Raw genomic sequence first — 21,333 nt, forward strand, 5'->3', positions numbered from 1 at the left:
CACAAAAGGAAAGCACACTTTTAGTCATTAAATTGGTTGTTGTTGTGCTTTTATTGCCAGGGTCAGGGAGAGGCACTTGGGATATTTTCTGCCTCAGGCACCGAAGCAGCTTGACCACCCTTGGGTACTTTGTGCCTAGACTGGCCGGCAGAAAAATGTCTTGGACCTGTTCTAGAAGGAAATTCAGATGCTTGTATATTCCAGCCCTTGCACAAATCAAGCTCCACCCAACCTGGAATCAGCTCCAGTACCAAGCTCATATTGTAGACAAATACAGCTTTTGATCAGCACAAATGGGGCTTGTCAACCCCCATAATAAGTAGGACCTAAGGGGCACCACTATCAGTTGTGACCTGCCGAAGAGGTTTCTTTATAGCCCGTTCCAATTAAAGTAGAAATGGATCCACCAGTTAGGAAGCAGAAGAAGAAAAAAGCCAAACCTTTGTGAAAGAAATGAGTATTATTTCCTGTCTAACTCTGCAGGGCTTACAAACATAGATACACAGCCAAGCGTATAGTGTGTCATTTTCATACAATCTCTTGGTAACTGATACTTTATTTTTTTATTTTTTGCATTTTCACTTTTCTGTACTACTTTGGGGAGGCTTTAGGAACTGAAAAGCGGCATAAAAATAAACTTTTAACATAACATAACAAATCCAGTTGAGCCTACCAACTCGTTGAAGAGTTTCCGCTAGCTGAGTTTACAAAGATATCCTACTAAAATGTAGGCATTATAAAGTTTTCAGGAAAAGTGACACAAGGAAAGAGGCAGCTTTGTTCTTAAGAAAAATTGACCATGCATTAATATAGTGTTGTGAAACGTGTGAAATCCATCTCATACCCTCCATAGGTTGACAGCCAGATACATAGCGTTCTCCTAACCCAGAGACTGTCTTCTGTGTTATGTAGAGATGCAGATAGCAACAGGCCACTTTGCCCACAATGTGCAAGTTAGACCACCTTCTCCAACCAGGTGCTGTTTGGGGCTGCTGAGAGTTGTGGTCCAAAACATCTTGGTGGTGGGAAGGCTGATGCAGTCACTTGCTAAGCTGCCCACTTGCAATAGGCCAGTAAGCACACTGGAGGAATTAGGTGACAATTCCTCTGCTTTCTTAGATTATGGATGGGTTTAGACATCCGGCAGAAAGGATGGATGTTCTTGATCAATGCTATATGAATCGGCAACATGCAGATTAACGCTGTGTACACACTAACCAGGCCTGGCCCACCCATGAGATGAGGTGAAGTCCTACCGTCTCTGCCCCTGGTGGAGAAGCTCTGGCCTCGGTGCCGATTTCCAGCAAGGTATTGCGAGACCTGATCAAAATCTCATGAGATCTTGCCAGACTTCAGCAAGATCTTGCTGGAAATCAGCACTGATGTTGTCTCCACTTCTCATTCTTGCTCATCCTCAACATGCTCAACCATTCTCGCTCATTCTCAACATGCCTTCAAAGTAGACTGATTCTAGAGCCTGCTGTCCACAAGAGTGGGTGTGGTTACTCAGTACAGATTTGAAAACCCTCCCCTCGATTAGGTTAGCTACACCTTTTCCTCCCTGCACATCCACCAAGGTGAATGAAGGAGGAAGCGATGATTCCCTTCTCATTATACATCCTTCATCAAAGCCATTGAGTAGGTGTGGATGCAACCCCACTGCTGGGACCACCTACATCTGCTTTCAAATGGGGGCAATGCAGAATCAACTTGCAAGGAGCTTTTATTTTCTGAATGAAACCAGTTTCTCAAGAAGCACTTTTGAGGGGCCAAAAATAAATAAAAATGCACTAGATCTAGCCTGTGTGTGTGGGCTATGTAGGAAAAAAAACAACTGCATTCATACTCCTTTGATTCTAGAATAAAATGTTGTGTGTACACAGCCTAAGTTGCCAGCAGTAAAAGACCCAATAAAAGAATATATCACCCAGTAAAACTGGACTGGAGACTCATTTACCTATTGGCCAGTGATAAGTCATCAAATAATAGTGAGAGGTGAACATGCTGTGTTATAGGGGAAGCAGTAACCGATCTGGTACATTTCCTAAGTGACCCTGTGAATTTATTATTTTAAAAAATAATCAATTTGGTAATTGCTCCAACTCCAGAAACCTGCTTTGCTTCTCTTAATTTCAGGAAGAGTAATGTGATGGTTTTGGGGGTTTAGGGAAGAGCAAAGCTTTCACCATCTCATTGATTGCCTATAATCCGGCCTTCTCACCCCACCTCAGTTGAGATGTTCTATATTAACGAAACAAGCGAAATATTTTAGCTGCTGATTTTGGTGAGCATCTTGTTGATTGCTTGCTTGACGTGAGTGGTGGAGCTCCGTCTCCGGGTCTTGCCCTGGACCATCTTCCGGCGCCGCACTTCCCGGCAAAGCTCATAAAAGGCCTCCATGATGTTGCCTTCCCCTGTACAAGCAGAGCACTCGTAAAATGCACAGGCTAGATCGGTGGCCAGCTTTTCCCCTTCTTCGGTGCTGACCTGCCTCGAGTGGTCCAGGTCTGCTTTGTTTCCAACTAGGATCAAGGTAACATTCTTGGGTTTTTTAACTTCGTCTAGCAAGTTCTTAAGTGGCAGGACTTCTTCAAAGCTCCCTCTGTCGGTGATGTCATAGACCAGCACAAAGCCCTCGCCCCATCGCACATGGCCTTCCTTCTGAATGGCATCCTCCTGTTTCAAAAGAAAGAGGCAGGAAGAATGGGTGTCGTCAAAAGACACAAACAGGTATCAAGGGGGTGTCCGTATTTTGGACTGCAGAGGACTCTGTTCTGATTTAGTGTTGCTGTGCTATGGCTTTTGTTTACGATCTATAAAAGTGTCCATTCTCCAGGGCCAGGCACTAAATGTGCAAGCCTTAGCGCAGCAACACTAGCAGAAAGCATTATTAACCTGCATTCCTTCAATGGTTTTATGGTACCTTGATGCTACGTTCAAATGAACAAGGCAGCATGAAAAATAGGAGCAGTAGTAAAATAGGGACTTCTAACCGTGTGTGTGTGTGTGTGTGTGTGTGTGTGTGTGTCCCGATTTCTGGTCCATTTAGATCACTCTAAATGCCCTATTATGCAATGGAGACCTATCTTTAAGCTTTAGTATGATGACATTTAGGGGACGCGGGTGGCGCTGTGGTCTAAACCATTGAGCCTCTCGGGCTTGCCAATCAGGAGGTCGGCGATTCAAATCCCCGTGACGGGGTGAGCTCCTGTCGCCCGGTCCCAGCTCCTGTCAACCTAGCAATTCGAAAGCACCCCAAAAAGTAGGTACCGCTCCAGTTGGAAGGTAAATGGCGTTTCCATGCGCTTCTCTGGTTTCGCCAGAAGCGGCTTAGTCATGCTGGTCACATGACCCGGAAAAACTGTCTGCAGAGCAGACAAACGCCAGCTCCCTCAGCCTGTAAAGCAAGATGAGCACCGCAACCCCAGAGTCGTTCGTGACTGGACTCAACTTCAGGGGTCCTTTACCTTTACCTTATGATGACATTGATCTCAGATGATGCTAAGCAAAGACACACAGATTCAACTCACCAACCCAGCCATAAAGCTCACAGGGTATTCTTGGGCCAATCGCTGTCTCTCAGCCTAACCTACATCACAAGGACATTGTGGACAAAATGGGGAGCAGGAGAGCCATATCTGCCACCTTGTACAGACTGGAGGAAAGGTGGGATATAAATGTAACAACCATAGGCACCAGGAACATAAACCTCACCCGCCCCTTTGTAACCAAGGTGCTTGGTTCAGCTAGGACTCTGCGCATGCCTCAAAACTCATGGCCTCTGTTAGCTTCGTTCAACAAGTTGCTGTGTAATGAGCACAGGTTTTTTCCTTCTTTGTTTGGTAGAGAAAAAAAGTTATGTTGGGTGTTGCAGGAACGAGATGCTCTTGGGTAGAGAGAAAAGGGGAGAGAAGGAGATGTAGGGAGTGAGATTCTCCACAACAAAAGAAGCCAGGGGTGCAGAGGAGAAGAGGGGCTTGGATTGCAAAAGGTTCTGACCTCTTCTGACCAAAACAACAACAACAGCACACCCAGTGAAATATGAACCGTGCTGGATGCTGCGATCAGCAGCTGTGGCTCTTCTTCATGTGCCTCCTTCAGGAGAGGTACAGAGGCTGGTAAGACAAGAATGGGCCCTTTCTGTGGTGGCTCCCCATCTGTGGAATGCTCTCCCCATTAAGACTCACCAGGCACCTTCATTACATATCTTTAGGCACCAGGCAAAAACATTTCTCTTCAACCAGGTCTTTTTGTCTGATTAACATTCTACGTCCTTTAAATATGTTTGTGGGAGCAGGGTTATTGGCTAGTTCTTGTTTTTATTATGTATTTTGTGTTCTCATTTTGCATTTTTATGTTGTGAACTGCCCTGTGATCATCAGATGAAGGGCAGTATACAAATTTAATAATAATAATAATAATAATAATAATAATAATAATAATAATAATAATAATAATACAATTACAGGCAAGGAAAATAAGATGTCACCTCCCTATCCATTTGCCCACTGTCTTTTGGCATGTCCCCTTTTGCTTCTTGAATGCTTTTAGCGTCTAACGTTCAGCTTAACAATGCTTCACAACCTCTGAAGTTACTTACAGTTCTCTGGCATTTGGTTTCTGTTGTAGCAATCTGTAGAGTTCTGACTCACCTGCCCAGCTGTGTCTAGTATTTCCATAGAAACAACTTCATCGTCAATTGTGGCCTGATGACGGTAAGTGGACTCTTAAAAGAAACATGAGAGAGAAAAATTAAATTAAAACTCAAAAAGCAAACAGTTTTAGGTGCAGCCGCTCGCAACACATCTCTATATATCTGATTGGGCCTCAGGACCCCTCCTATGATCCCAACCAGTGTGAGACAGTGTGGTGTACTGGCTAGATTGCTGAAGTAGGAATGGTCATCGTCTCTCAGCCTAACCGACCTTGTGAGGATAACATGAGGAGGGGAGAACCATATATGCCCCTTTTTGCTCCTTAGAGGAAAGGTGGACTAAAGATCTAATAATAACTACAAAAGCTGGATCAGGAAGTCATGGATGCTCTGAACCCAGACTCTGGCTCTAAACCTGAGCTGGAGCCTGTCAGTTGAATCCCTTTGAGCCAGAGACCCCAAAACTGGGTTTCAGAAGACGGCAACCCTCTCCTGCCCGCAAGCCAGGTTCTCCTGACAAACCAGCCTGCTTTATACCAGGGGTCTCACTGCTCCCAACATCTGTTCACCAACACAGGCAATGCATAAAGTGGGGAGCTGATGGGGTGTTATGCTCCAGGCAACCGGTCTACCCCTTTAAGAATCTCCACTCTTCAGAAAGAGGGTGGAGCTTGGGAGGGGTGGCCTGACTCAAGAAGGATAAAGGGTCTCAGGAGAGGACCGCACCTTTCCACCATTTTGAGAATTCAGATCCTTCACATGATTAGAGGAGGAGAGCAGAGGGTGGCGGTGCTGTGGTGCTGTGTGTGGCGGTCAGCTCAGCGGGATCCCACCTTTGTCGCCAGTGAAATATACTTGGAGTCAACAGTGGATTTCATGCTCTTTATTCAGCCCATAGTGGTGAGGAGGAATGGAAGTTTCCCCAGAATGTCTGCCTTATATGCATTATTTACACAATGGACCCCACGTGATTGGTTAATTCCGGGATTCTCTTGTAGGCCAATCAGGTTGCGGATTCCCTTTCACCTGGAGCTGGATTGGGTGGCTCCTGTGGACCAATCAGACTGCTGCATTCTGGATCCTATTGTTCTAGGACCAATCAGACTGCTGCCTTTTGGATCCAATTCAACTCAGTACATAAAAACCAGCATGCTAGCTCTGTCTTTTGTCTCCCTGCCCCCATGGCTCCTCGTGAGCTGGAAGACTGAATGTCTGCCATGTTTAAGAGCAACAGACTTAGGGCTAGGGCGACCCATATTTTAAGTCCACACTCAGCCATGAGAAGTTCACCAGGTAACTTTGGTCCAGGTAACTTTGGTCCTGACAGTAAGAGCTGTTCGACAGTGGAATTTGCTGCCAAGGAGTGTGGTGGAGTCTCCTTTGGAGGTCTTTAAGCAGAGGCTTGACAACCATATGTTGGGAGTGCTCTGATGGTGTTTCCTGCTTGGCAGGGGGTTGGACTCGATGGCCCTTGTGGTCTCTTCCAACTCTATGATTCTATGATTCTAGGTACAATCTCTCCATGTAACCTCCCTCACAGGGATGTTGTGAGGTTAAAAGAAAGGAGCAAGAGGAATGTAACATCACCCAACGCCTTGGAGAAAGGGCAGAATATAGATGTAAAAACTCATAGCCTCAAAACATAATGTTAATCCATTTTACATGCTACTGGCATAACCTTGGATCTTTTCCCCACCGTCATTAATCCGATGGCTGGTTTGTTATTTGGCTCTCTTTCCTGTCATGTTCTGTTCCCTGACCGGATTGAAAGCCAAGATTTTGAGATATGTAAAACTCACGCTTTAAATATTTAGATCCATGCTTGAGATATTAGTTTGGTTCAGCTTTCATTTAAAAACAACAACAAAGGGGGCTACGGAATATTGGCAGAGTCAGGCACTTCCATTCCTTCCCACCCCATGTTGCCCAATTCAATTTACTTTCAAATTTCCGGAGACACAAAGTTCTTATAAAGGAGATGTAGCGAGAAGGAAAAAAAAGAGAAAGCAGATTGAAAAAAACCTCCCCTGGGCTGATTTGTGCCACAGAGTTAATGAGTACGCTAGAAAACATGGAATCAGAATGTAGAGTCTCTGGGGTTTGGTGGAACTCATATACCCACTACACAAACTCCTAACTCAGGAAGGGGAAACCTCAGGCTTGGGGGGGGGCAAATGCTTTTCTGACTGGCCCTCAGGACTCTTCCCAGACCACACCCCTTCTCCCCAGGCCATATCCCTCACCAGCCTTGCTTTGCACCCTCCCTGAGTGTTTTTATCGCACTGCAATGTGTCCTTGAACTCTGTTGGTGCCTCTTGCTTGCCTGGACGGAGGACAGAGAAGGACGTGTGAGATGTGTGTGTAGAAACTAGCCTACTATTCCAAAGTAAAATTCACATACTGTTGTGGACTGATTGGATGCAGAGGAATGGGGGGGGGGGCACCAGCTGGGGAACCCCCTAAGTGAAGAAGGCTCAGAGCCCAGAAATTGGTGGTGGGATGGCGATGTGGGGTCAGAAGGAGAAAACTAGGGGGGAAGTGTCAGGCGCTGCAGAGGTAAAAGGGCTTAGTGAGCTGGGGGAGTCTGTGGGGAAGTCCAGAATCAGAATCAGAAAGAAGGCCAAGAAGCAGAGATGAATCAGGCTGGTGAAGAAGCCATGGTTTCTCCCCCTCCTGCTGCAACAATCTCCCCTCCCCTGGATCTCCTATGACCAGGGAGGTATGAAGAAGGAGAAGCAAAAGCAGGCGTGTCGGCGTACCCTCAGATTGCTTGGGAATGACCCGGAAGAATAAGAGACTTAGGCAGCTGTGGGAAGGCAGGGACCTTCAGTCTCAGCGACTGCCTCCTAAGACCAAAACCTACCACAGGAGAGTTGCTGTGCTCGTTAAGCCAGGGACTCTTGAGCAGACCTTGTTTCTTCTAAGAAAGAGTTAACTTCACTTACCCCGTGTGATTTATTGCTAGCTCACTCCTGACACATACATTACTCTGCCCACTGTTGCCTCTGGCCCTACCCACCACTTTCATGTGGCGCCCAAAAGGTTGCCCAGGAGGAAAAGGTACACTATCCTGCCTAACACTTTGGTGGTGGGGTCTCCTATGGGGGCTTGCTAGAGGCGGGCAGAGCTGTGGGAGAGAACGAGTGAGAGGGAGAAGTGGTAGTTCTGCCCACATGGGTTGTGGCTCCACCCACCTTTGGCTCCGCCCCTTCATTGACTTTTCCTGAGAGTCACTGGCCCTCCAAGAAAAGAAGCTTCCTACACACCCCTGTAGGCAACCATGTACTGTAGACACCACTCACTGGAAATTTCAGACAAAAAAGAGCAGGAACACCCCCTGCCCCACAATAAAACTCATTTTTATTTATAATTGCTTGGGGCACAAACCACGGCTCAACATATTGCAGTGCACTGCCTTGCATTATTTAGTCCTGCATGGCATTTGGGGATACAGGATGGATGGGAAAATCTATCTGGGAGCCCAGATTTTAGTTCTGCTGCACAAATGATGTGGAAGAAGAGCCCAAAGCCCAATCCATCCACGTCAGTGGAGAGGAGAGAAGGGAGCTGGCAACAGAAGGCACATTAAATTTGTATGAAGTTGAGCGACTTGAATATTCCGCTCCCCGTTTTGGCAACTGGAAATAATGTCTTTGCGGGGCAGGTACCTGTCAAGGTATCCTTGAGAATGATAACGTACTATGATGCTCTTTAGCTGTGAAAATCTGGATAAGAAAACAGCTCCCCAAACAAGGCATGCCACTAATTAAACAGGGGACAGACTACAGAACTCTTGATACAGAATTCAGTGCCACCTTCTCCTTGGGAGAATAGCAACACCACCTTTCTTCACTATCCCCGCCAAAGAATATCAGCAAGTTTTGATGAGTTCATTTTGCACAAGGTTGCTGCTTCTAGGCAGCCACTATTTTGCAGGTGGGATTCAACTGCAGACTGGCAAATGCAATTTGTGCAGCTGAAGAAGTGGATTGGGCACTCTTGCACAAAAAATACCCCCTCCCAAAAAAAACCTTGTGGACTTAGTTCAGTAAGGAAATTGAAAGTGGAAATGCACTGGAAAGAGCAGGATAAGGATTGCTCTAGGATTTGTAGTTCTGTGAGGGGAATAGGGGTCTCTTAACAACTTTCAGCACCCTTAATGAACTACAGCTCCCAGGATTGTTTGGGGCAGGAGACATGGCTGTTTAAATTGGTATGATGCTACTTTAAACACACAGTGCATGTAAGAGCCATCAATGATCATGTGACCTATTTCTGAAAGGTCATTGAGCTAAGCATTATGGTAAGTAACTCCATACTTACACACTGGCGTAAAAGATTTTAGAGAACAATCCTATGTTTAAAAGCCAACCCGCCTATTCCTTTCCCCTCCAGTGGTTTTTAGAAATAAAATGTCCAAGTCATCTGCGCTGGCAAGAGCACCAAACATCTTCCCCCCACCCAACACCACAAGCCATACCCATTCTGTGTATCTCATTGCCTGACATAACTGCTCTCTACTCAAAGGCCACAAGGGAGCATTTAGAAGGTAGTAGTGGTGGGGAGGAAGATGTTCCAAAAGCACTGTTAAGAATGAACAGCTTCATTGGCAAGAGAGTCATTTATTTGATTTTGTACGGGCTTGTTTTTAGAGGACCTGGCAGCCATCCATAGATCATTTAAATTGTCCTTGGTCTGCAGAGTATGCGACTGCAATGCCATATGCTTGAGCATAAATGGGTTGCCAGAAAAGGGATCACACAAATTCTGACTTTGCATGAATGCTCCACATTTGGAGCAGACCACAGTGGGAAGGCCGGATCATTGGGGTATTCTAGAATAGCTTGGAGAATTTGAATCATCAAGAAAAGACCTTTCAAGAAGCCAAGATTCTCCCCACCCCCAAAAAACCTTGGGAATGCTTAATGGACTGGTTTTGTATCGTGCTCCAAATCTAACTTTAATTGCCTTGTTGGGGGTTGAATCAGATCCAAGTCTTATTGCCTGGTGTATTGGCAGAGAAGAGTGCTCTTAACAGTGCATGGCTTGGCTATTCTGCACAGCTATCAGAGCGGTTTTCATTACACCTTCAGCCTGAGGTACTGCTAGTGTCGTGACCTTTGGACGTTTGTATACTCTACTCTTTAGGGGGAAAATGAGCAAAACCCTGTGCCAAGACAACTTGAAAACCACATCAACAAATGCCGAATTCTTCACAATTTATATAAACACACCCACGTTCACATAAACTAGGGGTGGGCTGAATTTCCCACTCCATTTTTGTAAGACCATTCTGCCACCACCTGCAAAAATAGAGAGGGAATTGCTTTTTTTGGGGGGGGTGTTCAAATTCCTAAAAGAAGGCTTTTATTTATCTTTTATTTCATTTAGCGAAATGTGTATATCGCTTGCTTGCAGCAGAACTTCCAAGGGGCTTGAGAGAAATATCAAAATCATCAATAAAAACATTTTTAATTACAGTGGTACAAACACTTCAGGTTACAAACTCTGCTAACCTGGAAGATTTACCTCGAGTTGAGAACTTTGCCCCAGGATCAGAAGGGAAATCGTGTGCCAGCGGCACAGTGGCAGCCAGAGGCCCCATTAGCAAAAGCAACGCCTCTAGTTAAGAACAGTTTCAGGTTAAGAATGGACCTCCGGAACGAATTCCTCTAGTTCGTAACTAGAGGTACCACTGTAATAGTAAAATGCATCAACATGGATGGCTCTGGATAAACCTGCCTAAGCAAAAATGTTTCAAGCAGGTGCTGAAAAAATGAGCAGTGAAGGAAGAAGAAGAAGAAGAAGAAGAAGAAGAAGAAGAAGAAGAAGAAGAAGAAGAAGAAGAAGAAGAAGAAGAAGAGTAGTAGTAGTAGTAGTAGTAGTAGTAGTAGTAGTAGTAGTAGTTTGGATTTGATATCCTGCTTTATCACTACCCTAAGGAGTCTCAAAGCGGCTAACATTCTCCTTTCCCCTCCTCCCCCACAACAAACACTCTGTGAGGTGAGTGGGGCTGAGAGACTTCAAAGAAGTATGACTGGCCCAAGGTCACCCAGCAGCTGCATGTGGAGGAGCGGAGACGCGAACCCGGTTCCCCAGATTACGAGACTACCGCTCTTAACCACTACATCACACTGGCTCCCTGCCTGATGTCAATAGGAAGGGAATTCCAGTTCAAACATTACCAGAAATGGTCTGACCATGACAAGGGAATGTATTGCACGCCCCCCCCCAAACTTGGGTTCATCCCTTATATCACTAGGGGTAAAGATTACATCAAGAGTATGCCCTACCTGGTGCATTGGATCAATGACCATAGGGTTGTTTTTTTTTGGGGGGGGTAGGGCTTATCATTACAATAACAATGCTAGGATTGTTCCCTTGCTGATCTTGAAAGTGACTGGAAGTTAGAAGGTTGTGGAGTGGGAGAGGTACTATAAATCAGTCAAGTACTATAAATCGTCTTTCCAACCGGCTCTGCGGCATTCCATGGTTACAGGCAACAGAATAGAACAGGCATAGGCAAACTCGGCCCTCCAGATGTTTGGGGACTACAACTCCCATCATCCCTAGCTAACAGGACCAGTCGTCAGGGATGATGGGAGTTGTAGTCCCAAAACATCTGGAGGGCCGAGTTTGCCTATGCCTGGAATAGAACTTACCAAGAGTAGGATCGTACTCCCATATGAACCGTTTGGTCAGAAAACGCACCACAAGAGCTATGAAGAAAGAAACAAATGAAGTTAGATTCAGAGGAGTACAAATCTTTTGTTCAGGACATTCTCTAGGTGACGAGTCGGCAGCTTCTGCGTGCTACTGGACTACAACTTCCATTATCCTTCACCACTGACAATACTTAGAAAAGACCACAGGTTCCTCATCCATAATCTAGGCAGCTGCTGTATTTGAGGGCTGTATGGCACAATAAAAACCTTATTGACCTGGGCAGTCTCTCTTGCAAGACAGAGCAGATTCACACAACCAAACTAGCATGTTGAGAATTTGGCATGAATGGATTCCACACTGAATTCAGCATATAAGGGGGCCTCAGTCTCTTAGCTACAACACTGCAGCTCTGTACAAGAATCTCGTAGGATGGGGACATTCAAGCAGGAATTCTTCATTATTTACTGTCATGTAACATCAGGTGCCCTAGGTACAGAAAGTGCTCGAATACTGACCTTTGACTGCAGCATGTATCTGCAGTGAGTGTAATCTGGGGAAGTAAATTCAGTCAGTCTGAGGGCCACATTGCATCATGGGGATCTATTCAGGGGCCGCACCCCAGTGGTGTGGTCAGAGGCAAAAGTCAGGGGTTTTTTAATACACACATACACACTTCTACTACACAAAAAATCTGCATTTTTTCAACCACACTCCATCAATTAATGAAAAGAGAAATTGAATACAGAAAAAAATGTCCAAAGGGAGAAGAAAAATAAAATTAGTGATATTCTCATGGGTACGATGCAGTGTTTTGTTGTATTAACTTTGCATTCAAGGGGTCTTTGGGGTGTGCCGTTTTTTGCATTCAGCAAATCATTTCTCTGGAGGGCTGCACTCTGCAACCATCCTGGTGCTTGTCTTTCCTGAAAAATGCATGTCATTCCCAGCTGAGCTTTCCTGCAAGCCCAAGAAGGTGGGAAGGCTGTCTGCTGTCTGCCTAGCCTAACAGCTGTTCAATGTTATTTATTTAAGTGAAGTCTTAAAAAAAAAAGCTTTTAAAGAAGTCAGTGTAGCAATGTATTTTTTAATTCAATTAACAAGCAAGAGTTTTTTTATTTAACATGCTGCTTTTTGAGTTTTCTATGTTCACCCAAGCTTCAAAATGCAGAAAGACCAGCAACATTTTCTCTCTGTTCAACTTACAAGGAAGAATGATAGTTCATAGCCACACCTGTACCATATGTTTGAAGCACTCTTATACCACTAACAGCCATGGTTTCCCCAAAGAATCCTGAGAACTATAGTTTGTTCATGATGCTGAGAATTATGAGGCCCCTGTTCCCCTAACAGAGCTACAATTCCCAGAATTATCTGGGCTGAGGGATTGCTAGAGTTTGGAAGAATCCTTAGTTATTTTCTGCAATGTATTTCCATAAAAACCAATTTGATTTACACGGTGCCATGGAGTACACATGAAAGGTTTTATGAAACAAAGGCTAACATAACTTTTTATTAGCTATTTGCAATGGTTCATCATTATCGTTGGTTTTTTTTAAAAGGCACATATTTGCTTTCTGGGTTTGGCTAGAATCAGAGGCACAACCACAAAACTCTTAAGAAAAATGTTTTTCCTTGTGGTATAAACTACCCATCCATTAGAAGGATGGGCTGTTAAATCTTGTGAGAACATCTGCTTCGCTGAATGGATCGGAAGTCTGGAGAAGTTCAGGTAAACACCCTTGACGTTATAATTCGGTGTACATCAAACCTCCCAACATGCTGTGGTTTCTGTAGCGCTCCAGCTAAACGCCATGGCAATAAGGAGATGGACAAAATGTTAAGTTTAGGATCCACATTTTGTTCTGTATTGTGACCTTTCCATTCCTCCAAATGGAGGCACTTGGCAAGTCCTTCTCTCTCTTCCTTAATGGTGTATATGGAAGATACATTTTAAAAGCATTTTGGAAACCAGCTGCATCTAGCTGCATGCTTGAGCCATTTCCTCTTACACTTCCTTGGCTAACAGAAATATGGATGGAGGTTACATAAACATGTGTTGGACATATGGCTTTCTGAAAATGTCCTCAAAGGCATTTTTGAAGTATAGTGGTACTTTGGGTTACAGACGCTTCAGGTTACAGATGCTTCAGGTTACAGACTCTGCTAACCCAGAAATAGTACCTCGGGTTAAGAACTTTGCTTCAGGATGAGAACAGAAATCATGCAGCGGTGGCAGCGGGAGGCCCCATTAGCTAAAGTGGTACCTCAGGTTAAGAACAGTTTCAGGTTAAGAACAGACCTCCAGAACAAATTAAGTTCTTAACCCGAGGTACCACTGTAGAGGGTGCCTTCTTTCTGCTCAATGTTCGCAGGATGTAAAATGGGCCCAGGCAACTGCCCTTACAGCAGGCATCTCCAACCTTTGGCCCTCCAGATGTTTTGGACTACAATTCCATTATCCCTGACCACTGGTCCTGTTAGCTAGGGATCATGGGAGTTGTAGGCCAAAACATCTGGAGGGCCGCAGGTTGGGGATGCCTGCCTTACAGCCAGGGCGGCCCATCCTGTTTTGCCGCCTGAGGTGAAAGAGGAATGTGCCACCGTGCCGCCTTGCTCCCCCCGGCCCTGCCCTTACCTGGGAAGCCAAAGAGGCAGTGCCCCTGTGGGTAGAAAGTGGAACCGCAGCTCTGCCAGTCGGGCAGGTGGGGTGCCAACTTTTTGGCTTCTGCCACTTGAGGTGCCTATTTAACCCCACCTCACAGGCAGGGTTACTTATAGCTAGAGATGAGAGAATATGTCAATTTTGGTTTCTCTCAGTTTCTAATCTTTTTTCTAAACTTAAGTTTAGTTCTCCGCATTTACACAGCAGTTTGTGATTTTTTTTAAAAAAGGAATTTGCATGAAAATTCACCAGTATTTTTATGTGAATTTCTCGTAAGAGACCCATGGGGCGTGCAACTTTGTCAAATATAAACCTTTTGGCAAAGCAACTTTCCCTGAAACAATGCAAGTTTGTACATTATCTTCACTAATATACGCACATTTTAGTATAGTACATATAGGCATTTTTGTACACAGTGCTTTGCTGGAGATCTGCACTGCAAAACTTTGGTTAAATGCAGATTTTGAAGGATGGCTGTATTTCAGCTCATGCACTGTATCAAAATGTGTGATAAAAGTAACTTTGCCTTTGGTGCAAACTGAATCAAATTTCTCCCTCATTCCTATTTACAGTAGGTATAGCCAACATGGTGCTCTGCAGATGCAGATGGACTCTGGCTCCCATCAGTGTCTGTTAGCATGGCGAATGGTCAGGAATGATGGGAGATTAGTCAGGGGTGGTTAGGAAGTACCCAGGAAGCCTGAGTCCCAGGTCCTTTTCGCAAGGCTCCAGATTTCCACCTGCTTCCTCCCTTCTTGAACAATTTTCAAAAATGAATCTTTGCCTGTTGTTCTGCAATTTCCAAAACGTGCATACTTATTGCCTTACTACATGGGAGTCCTTTTTTGAGGCATGCAAAGATAAGAAGAACCTGCTAGTCCATCTAGTTCTGCTTTTTTCTTACAGCTGCCAACCAGAGGTCCATGCAAAACCCATAAGCAGAACCTGAGTAAGTCATCCATCTCAGCATCTATGATTCACTGAGGTTCGCAATCTGATGAATATCTGTTGCTGTAATTCAGACAATGGGTTATATTACACAGTGCTTGGTCTCAAGTCTTGAGAAGCACATCCCCCAGGTCTGGATGCTCTGAGATAAGAGATAAGTGCTCTGGGTTAGCACAGCAACACCAGCAAGGCCTATGACTTGCTGAGTTATTCCTCCTCCCACTGGTCCAGGAATGTAGAGATGGGTATTGCTTGCATTAAGCCCTGTTGCAAATTCTGATGCTGCACTCTCTGTGGGACAGGATCTGACTCTGAATCTGTGAGAATCAGGGGAAGACAGTGTTGGTTTTACATGTTAGCTAGCATGGCGACCGTGTTAGTGGACCTTTCTGTACATATGTATCTTTACTTCAGAGACCCGAGGAACTGCATGTGCCCTCACAACCTCTGTGTATTTTCTTTTAAATAATGGAGGGCATTTGAACCCCTCTGTTCTGTAAGGATGATGAAATATACTTGGAGTCGAGTGTGGATTTCATGCTCTTTATTCAGCTCATAGTAGTGAGGAGGAATGGAAGTTCCCCCTTTATATACATTATTTACACAATGGGCCCCACGTGATTGGCTAATTCTGGGATTCTCCTGTAGGCCAATCAGGTTGCGGATTCACTTCCACCTGGAGTTGGATTGGGTGGCTCCTGTGGACCAATCAGGCTGCTGCATTCCGGATCCTATTGTTCTAAGACCAATCAGACTGCTGCATTCTGAATCCTATTGTTCTAGGACCAATCAGACTGCTGCAATTTGGATCCTATTCAACTCAGTACATAACAGATGACATTACTGAAGCTGTGATGGGACAGAAGGTCAGAACAGGGAAGGTGATGAAAGCATCACAAAAGGAAGGAATAAAGCTCTAAACAACAGTAATCATTGCTGATAGATCATTATCAGTGCATTAGGTTAAATCCTGGTAAAACTTTTTTTCTCTCTAAAATAATGCACATTGTGCCTAAATCTCCCATCTTTTGCATATGTTTACTCATGTTTATAATCAAGACATCTGTTTGTTTATCACCTAGCGTCTGAAAATCTGCTGTCTATAAAATAGCTATTTCTACAGTAAACATATTTTATTGTCACACATGCACACACAGAGCCTGTTTCGCAACCCCATTAAATCACAACCCTTCAGATTAGTCCCACTGAAATAAATAAAATAAAAATCTAGAATAGATGCAACCCTGATAGGCCGACGCCAGATCTTTTTCACTAAGCAGAGTGGATGGCATTCCTAAAGGAACATGGCTTCTGGCCTTTTAAGACCACCAAGGGATACAATAGGGCTTCTGGTCCAGCTTCTCCCCATCAGCTGTTGAACATCACACTCCTTAGCGATGCTTAAAGAACACAGCCAAATCCCACTTGAAATATAGTCCACAAATTTTATTATTATTTAGATATTGCCATCTGTGTGCATGGTATGCTGCGGACTAACATAAGCACAGGAAAGGCTCTGCCCCCAGATGTTAATCTCCATTTAGGTCTAGTTCTCAGTGTGGTGGTAAATCTGTGTCTGGGTGATGTCAATTCAAACAGCAGGTAGGGATGTGCAGAACAGAACGTTCCTTCCTAAAAACAATACACCAGAGCAAAGCACTAGCCCAGAAGCCTTCCCTTGGATATCTAGGGTGGAATTCAACTTCACACTAAGGTGATCATCCTGTCAGCACAAGCGTTTCTGCACAAGGATGATCTCCCCTCTCCTCCTGTGTGGTTCTCCCAACTCTCCTAAACAGATCTGGGGAGGACATGCGGTGTGCGGCAGAGAGTGGGGGAAAGTCCCAGGGTGCTAGTGGGACTCATTTTGCCGGCTTCTGTTAGTTCAATGACTTAGTTGAATGTGGCCCCTAGTTTTCTATGTGAAGGGATATTCTTTTTGGAACGAAGAAACATTCAATCATATGAGAGCCCCTCTCTGAAGGCTGGAGCAGCACACCCCAGACACAGGTTGAACACCCCAATGGAGTTAAGGCTCATGCATTCAGGGAATATGTGCTAAAGGTATTCTGAACCACTCTCCACTGTTGGAGGGCCATTTGTCTGCAGGAAAAGCAGATTTTCAGCTGCTTTCTGTTAGGATATTTCCGTTCCACCTTAAAAGGGAGCAGGATGTTTGTGTCACAGCCTGCGTATTTCCTGTCTCACAGGATGTTTCTGTTGTGTCTTTGCTTTCGTTTCTGTTGTTGCCTGAGCATACTGAAACAGGCAGTCATGTTTTTCTTTGTTCTGATCAACGCTGAATAAACTTGGAAAAATGCTCTCCTGCCGTGCATCTTTCGCTGTGTGAATTCTGCTGATAGAGTGTGCACCAGCCTAAGAATGTGGTAATCTATTTCTGAGGCTTCGTGTCGCTAATTGCTGATACTGCCTGTCTACGGGAGGTCGATGGATCGTCCGGCAGCCGGCTTGGGGGCTATGATGGACTTTGCCTCCCTGGCAGTATCCCAACACTTTCAAGGGGCTATGGGTGAAGTTCATAGGAATCTCTGAGTGTGTTGGGTGGGAGGCATGGGTTATTTTCGTTCGGGGTGACCAGTGTGGTGCCTTCCAGATATTGCTTAACTGCAGCTCCCATAATCCATGACCATTGGCTATGCGAGCTGGGGCAGATGGAAGTTGGAATCTAGTAACCTCTGGTAGGTCCCATTGTAGCAACCCCTGCCTGAATATGATGAGGTGGCCAAGGTCACTTTTGTTAAATGCCACACCGTTCCTGGCAGGGGTGTGAGGCTCTCTGCAGCCTACCAGCCACATCTCCAGATCTGGAATGTAACCTGGACAAGACACTATGTAGGACTTACTTTTAAGTGCTACCTACCACCTTTAAGATGTTTTGGACTACAACTCGCATCTGTCAAGCTTCAGGGAATTGGCTTCCTCCCCCTTTGGCAGTAGATAAGCAGAACAAAGTTAAGTGAAAGATTATTTTTTATCTAGGCGTAATATTTTGATTAATATAGCAAAATGCAGCTTGGAGGATTATGGTTTGTGCCCCCCCTTCATAAATTTCAGTGCTGTTGAATAAAACCTACAGCTATACATAATGGATCTTGTAAAACCAACAGCTTATTGGGAGTTTTAGGATCAGAGAGAATTAATACAACATAAAGGTCTTTAAGCTCCTGACAGCCAAGAGGATTCTTCTATCCTGGGCCTGCACAACTTTATTTAATTTTATCTCTATCTCACTTCCTGATGTAAGAAGTTTCCCAAGGTAACTTGTGTTAGACACTAAATTATAATTATCCTGGGGCTGGGAATGGGCAAGTCTGACAATTGTGGTTCCTCTCAGTCTTTCACTTTCCTGCTCTTAAGCTATATCCTCCACATTTCCACGTCAGCCTTGCTTTTATTAGAAACTAGTCCTCATGAAAATTCATTAGCATTTTAGTGCTAATTTCTCCTAGTACACATATTTTTGTATGCAGCTTTGCTTACTATACACATTTCTGCAAACAATTTGGCCTTGTATAATGCATTTTTTGTACTATATTTTCACCAACAGATGCATTGTTATGCATGCTTGACTCTAAAATATTATGCATTTTTGTCCACACTACTTGACTGGAGAATTTCTCTGAGAAATGTAAACAATTGCCAGTTGCAAAGGATGGCTGTTTTGGAATCAGAAAATGCTAATTATTGTTGCTGTGTTTCTTTTGAGCAACAAACCTCTAGAAAATATACAACCTTACACATGATTTGGTTCATAGTAAGGTATGCTATTTTGTCTTAGTTTATTATTTACTGAATGTTTATGGTGCAAAATAAAAAGAAAGTAGGTAGGTTCATCAATCAAGGCAATGTGGATCAAATAGCAACCCCCAGCGCTAACTATGGCAGTTTCTACCCCTTCTGGTACATAACATTGCTCTGGGATCTTGCCACACAAATCAACACCTTAGATAATTGTCCCATCTTTCTCTCCTAACTGCTGTGCTGCTTTTATGCTGCAAAAAAGAGAAGTGAAAAGAGGGTGACTTCATGACTTCTGCCAGCTGCCTTTGGCATACCCTTAAAGAATCTAAGTGTCCTCCAATTGCAGGGTGACTTAATGATTTAATTGCAGGGTGACTTAATGACTTCTGAATTGTTTGTCAAGGATCTGCTCAGGCAGAAAGTGCTCTGATGTGTATTGCACCAGGGCAACAGACACTGTATTCTCTAGCCTCTTTTGATCCAGTCCATCACCTATAAACACACAGGGCTGCATCCCACTCAGAATCGACCCAATTATGGTATTCAAGATGACTAATCTAGGATTATTCATTTAAATGGGTTTACTCTGAGTATAATGTAGTTGGGTACAACCAACCTTAAATAAGAATTACGATCTATGCAGCTTTGCGAATCAAAAGCTGCCTAGGCCATACCTGATCTAAAGGCCTAATCCAAAACTGGATAGATAGACCAACCTAATCCATGGTGCAGTGCAAATTTGAGCATCATATTTGAGTTTGTAACTGAAGGGAGAAATTAACATCTTCAGAAATGCAGTGGGTGGGGCTTTCATGGACTCAGAAAATGGAGTTCAAAATGGAAAGTTGGGGTGATTTTAATCTCTTTTAGCATTTTAACTTTTGTATGTTCTAAAGTAATTCTTTCTTGATTTTACTGTTTTATATTTTGTAATTCGCTTTGAGGTTTCTTTCCCCTTACAATCAAGCAGTGTTTAAATTTTTCTAAAACAAGCAAGCAAGAAAACAAATAGATCAATAGATTAGGTGCTCCAACTGCATTCAGTGAGTGAGCTCTAGATGATATATCATATTTGAAATTTGTGGGGATTTTTCTGCATCAGTATAATCTGTGAAGTTATGCAAAGCCATTTACGCATTGCAAGAAGCATCTTTTCCTGCTGAGTCTGCCTCACTCTTCTCTTTTAGTGCTTGCTCTTTATCTTGCTAGCCTCCTAAGAAGAATTAGCAGACATGCTACAGGCAGAGGCTAAGGCCTGTGGCCACCAACCCCTTCCCCGTTAATAATATTTGCTGCTGTGTACAAACGTCTGGCTTCTGCCTTTCCTCAGCTTGACTTAGCCAGCAACGTGGGTGGGTGGCAGAGCAGGTTAATTGCCTGCCCTTTCTAAAGATCAACAACTCACTGAACACCACAGAAACCATAAGAGTTGCGGCAGGCATGGAAGAAGAACCGGAGAGGCGGAGCGAAGTAAGCAGAGAGGTGGTCCGACTTCAGAGCTGGTTAAAAAGCACGCCACTTTGTGTACGGAGTAGGGATGGGGGAGAAACTCAGCTCCGTTCACATTTAAAGGTGACTCTGCCCAGTTTGCGCTATCTCAAACAACCCTCCTTAGAAATCCCGACTCCTCTGAATTTAGCAATGCAGGTCTCCATTCAAGCAATGTGCCTTAACGATGCATATGCAGCGTTTAAGGTGTGCATCGTAACGCATACGGGAGCAAAAATGCAATATATTGGGGAAAATCGATTTGTGAAAATGTGCACATTAGGCAAAATTGCCTAGAATGACATGTTAGGATAATTTTGCATTAGGATGGGCGTGGGTTCTCATCAGGCTTCTTCTTTTTAAAAAAAATAAAATAAAATCGCAAACTGATGTGGAAATGTGGAGAACTGAACTGCAGGAAGGGAAAATGGGAAACCAAAAGAAACCAAAACTGTCCAGGTTGCCCATCCCAAATACTGCATGCCAACAACCATTGGGCAGTTGCACAATCCATTTCACTCTACTTTTCCCCAGCATTCAGGGCTGGTGCAAGAAAGTGGTCTGCCTGAGCTGCTGTCCTCACTCCTCTTCATCTTATCCTGTCTCTGCTACCCCTCTCACATTATTACTCCACCCCCCCTAATTTTAGGCTCCATTAGCCACCAAAGCAAACCACAGTTGTGGTGCAGGTGCTTTCATGGCCACCCTACCCAGAATGCTTTGCTCTGAGGGCCCCCTTAACTCTTGCTAGAGTGAGGCAGGCAGGGAGGCGACATAGAGCCCCTCACCCTAGGACAGTAACCCAGAAGAAGGAAGCAGGAGGTCTAGCAGGGGGCAAGACAAATGTGCCACTCTCTGTGGCTGCCGCCTGAGGCAGTTGCTTCAGTTTGCCAATGGAAGTGCTGACTTGGCCAGCGTTCCATCACTCCGATTCCACTTCTGCTCCACCAATGCTTCTGCCTCCACCATCAGCCATGGTTCCTGCTGGGATTTGAGCAAGGGCGAAGCTCTTCCCCGTCTCTACCTGTCGTGTGGCTCTGAGATGTGACTCAGTCCTGGTTGCCATCTTTCCCAGCTTATGGTTCTGCTCAAGAGCCTGCTCCACACTCTCCCTACGTGTCAAGGCTTTATTTATATAAACAGACTGAACTTC

At 44.5% G+C, this 21,333-nt stretch overlaps 1 protein-coding gene across 2 annotated transcripts in view; it reads right to left on the reverse strand.

Annotated features, from left to right (window-relative positions):
* Nucleotides 1-441: 441 nt before the first annotated feature.
* RERG (RAS like estrogen regulated growth inhibitor) overlaps nt 442-21,333 on the reverse strand; it is a 91,097-nt gene continuing 70,205 nt past the window's right edge. Inside the window, exons 3-5 of one of the 2 annotated variants that reach the window (XM_053405177.1) lie at nt 11,317-11,373; nt 4,653-4,726; nt 442-2,676 (exon numbers count right to left, since the gene is read on the reverse strand). In XM_053405177.1, the coding sequence (XP_053261152.1) occupies nt 2,269-2,676; nt 4,653-4,726; nt 11,317-11,373 (539 nt within the window). In that variant the 3' untranslated portion in view covers nt 442-2,268. The remainder of the gene's footprint in view (nt 2,677-4,652; nt 4,727-11,316; nt 11,374-21,333) is intronic. The other variant, XM_053405179.1, reaches the window with a different exon arrangement.

Source organism: Podarcis raffonei, chromosome 10 (genome assembly GCF_027172205.1).
Source record: "Podarcis raffonei isolate rPodRaf1 chromosome 10, rPodRaf1.pri, whole genome shotgun sequence".
NCBI lineage: Eukaryota > Metazoa > Chordata > Lepidosauria > Squamata > Lacertidae > Podarcis > Podarcis raffonei.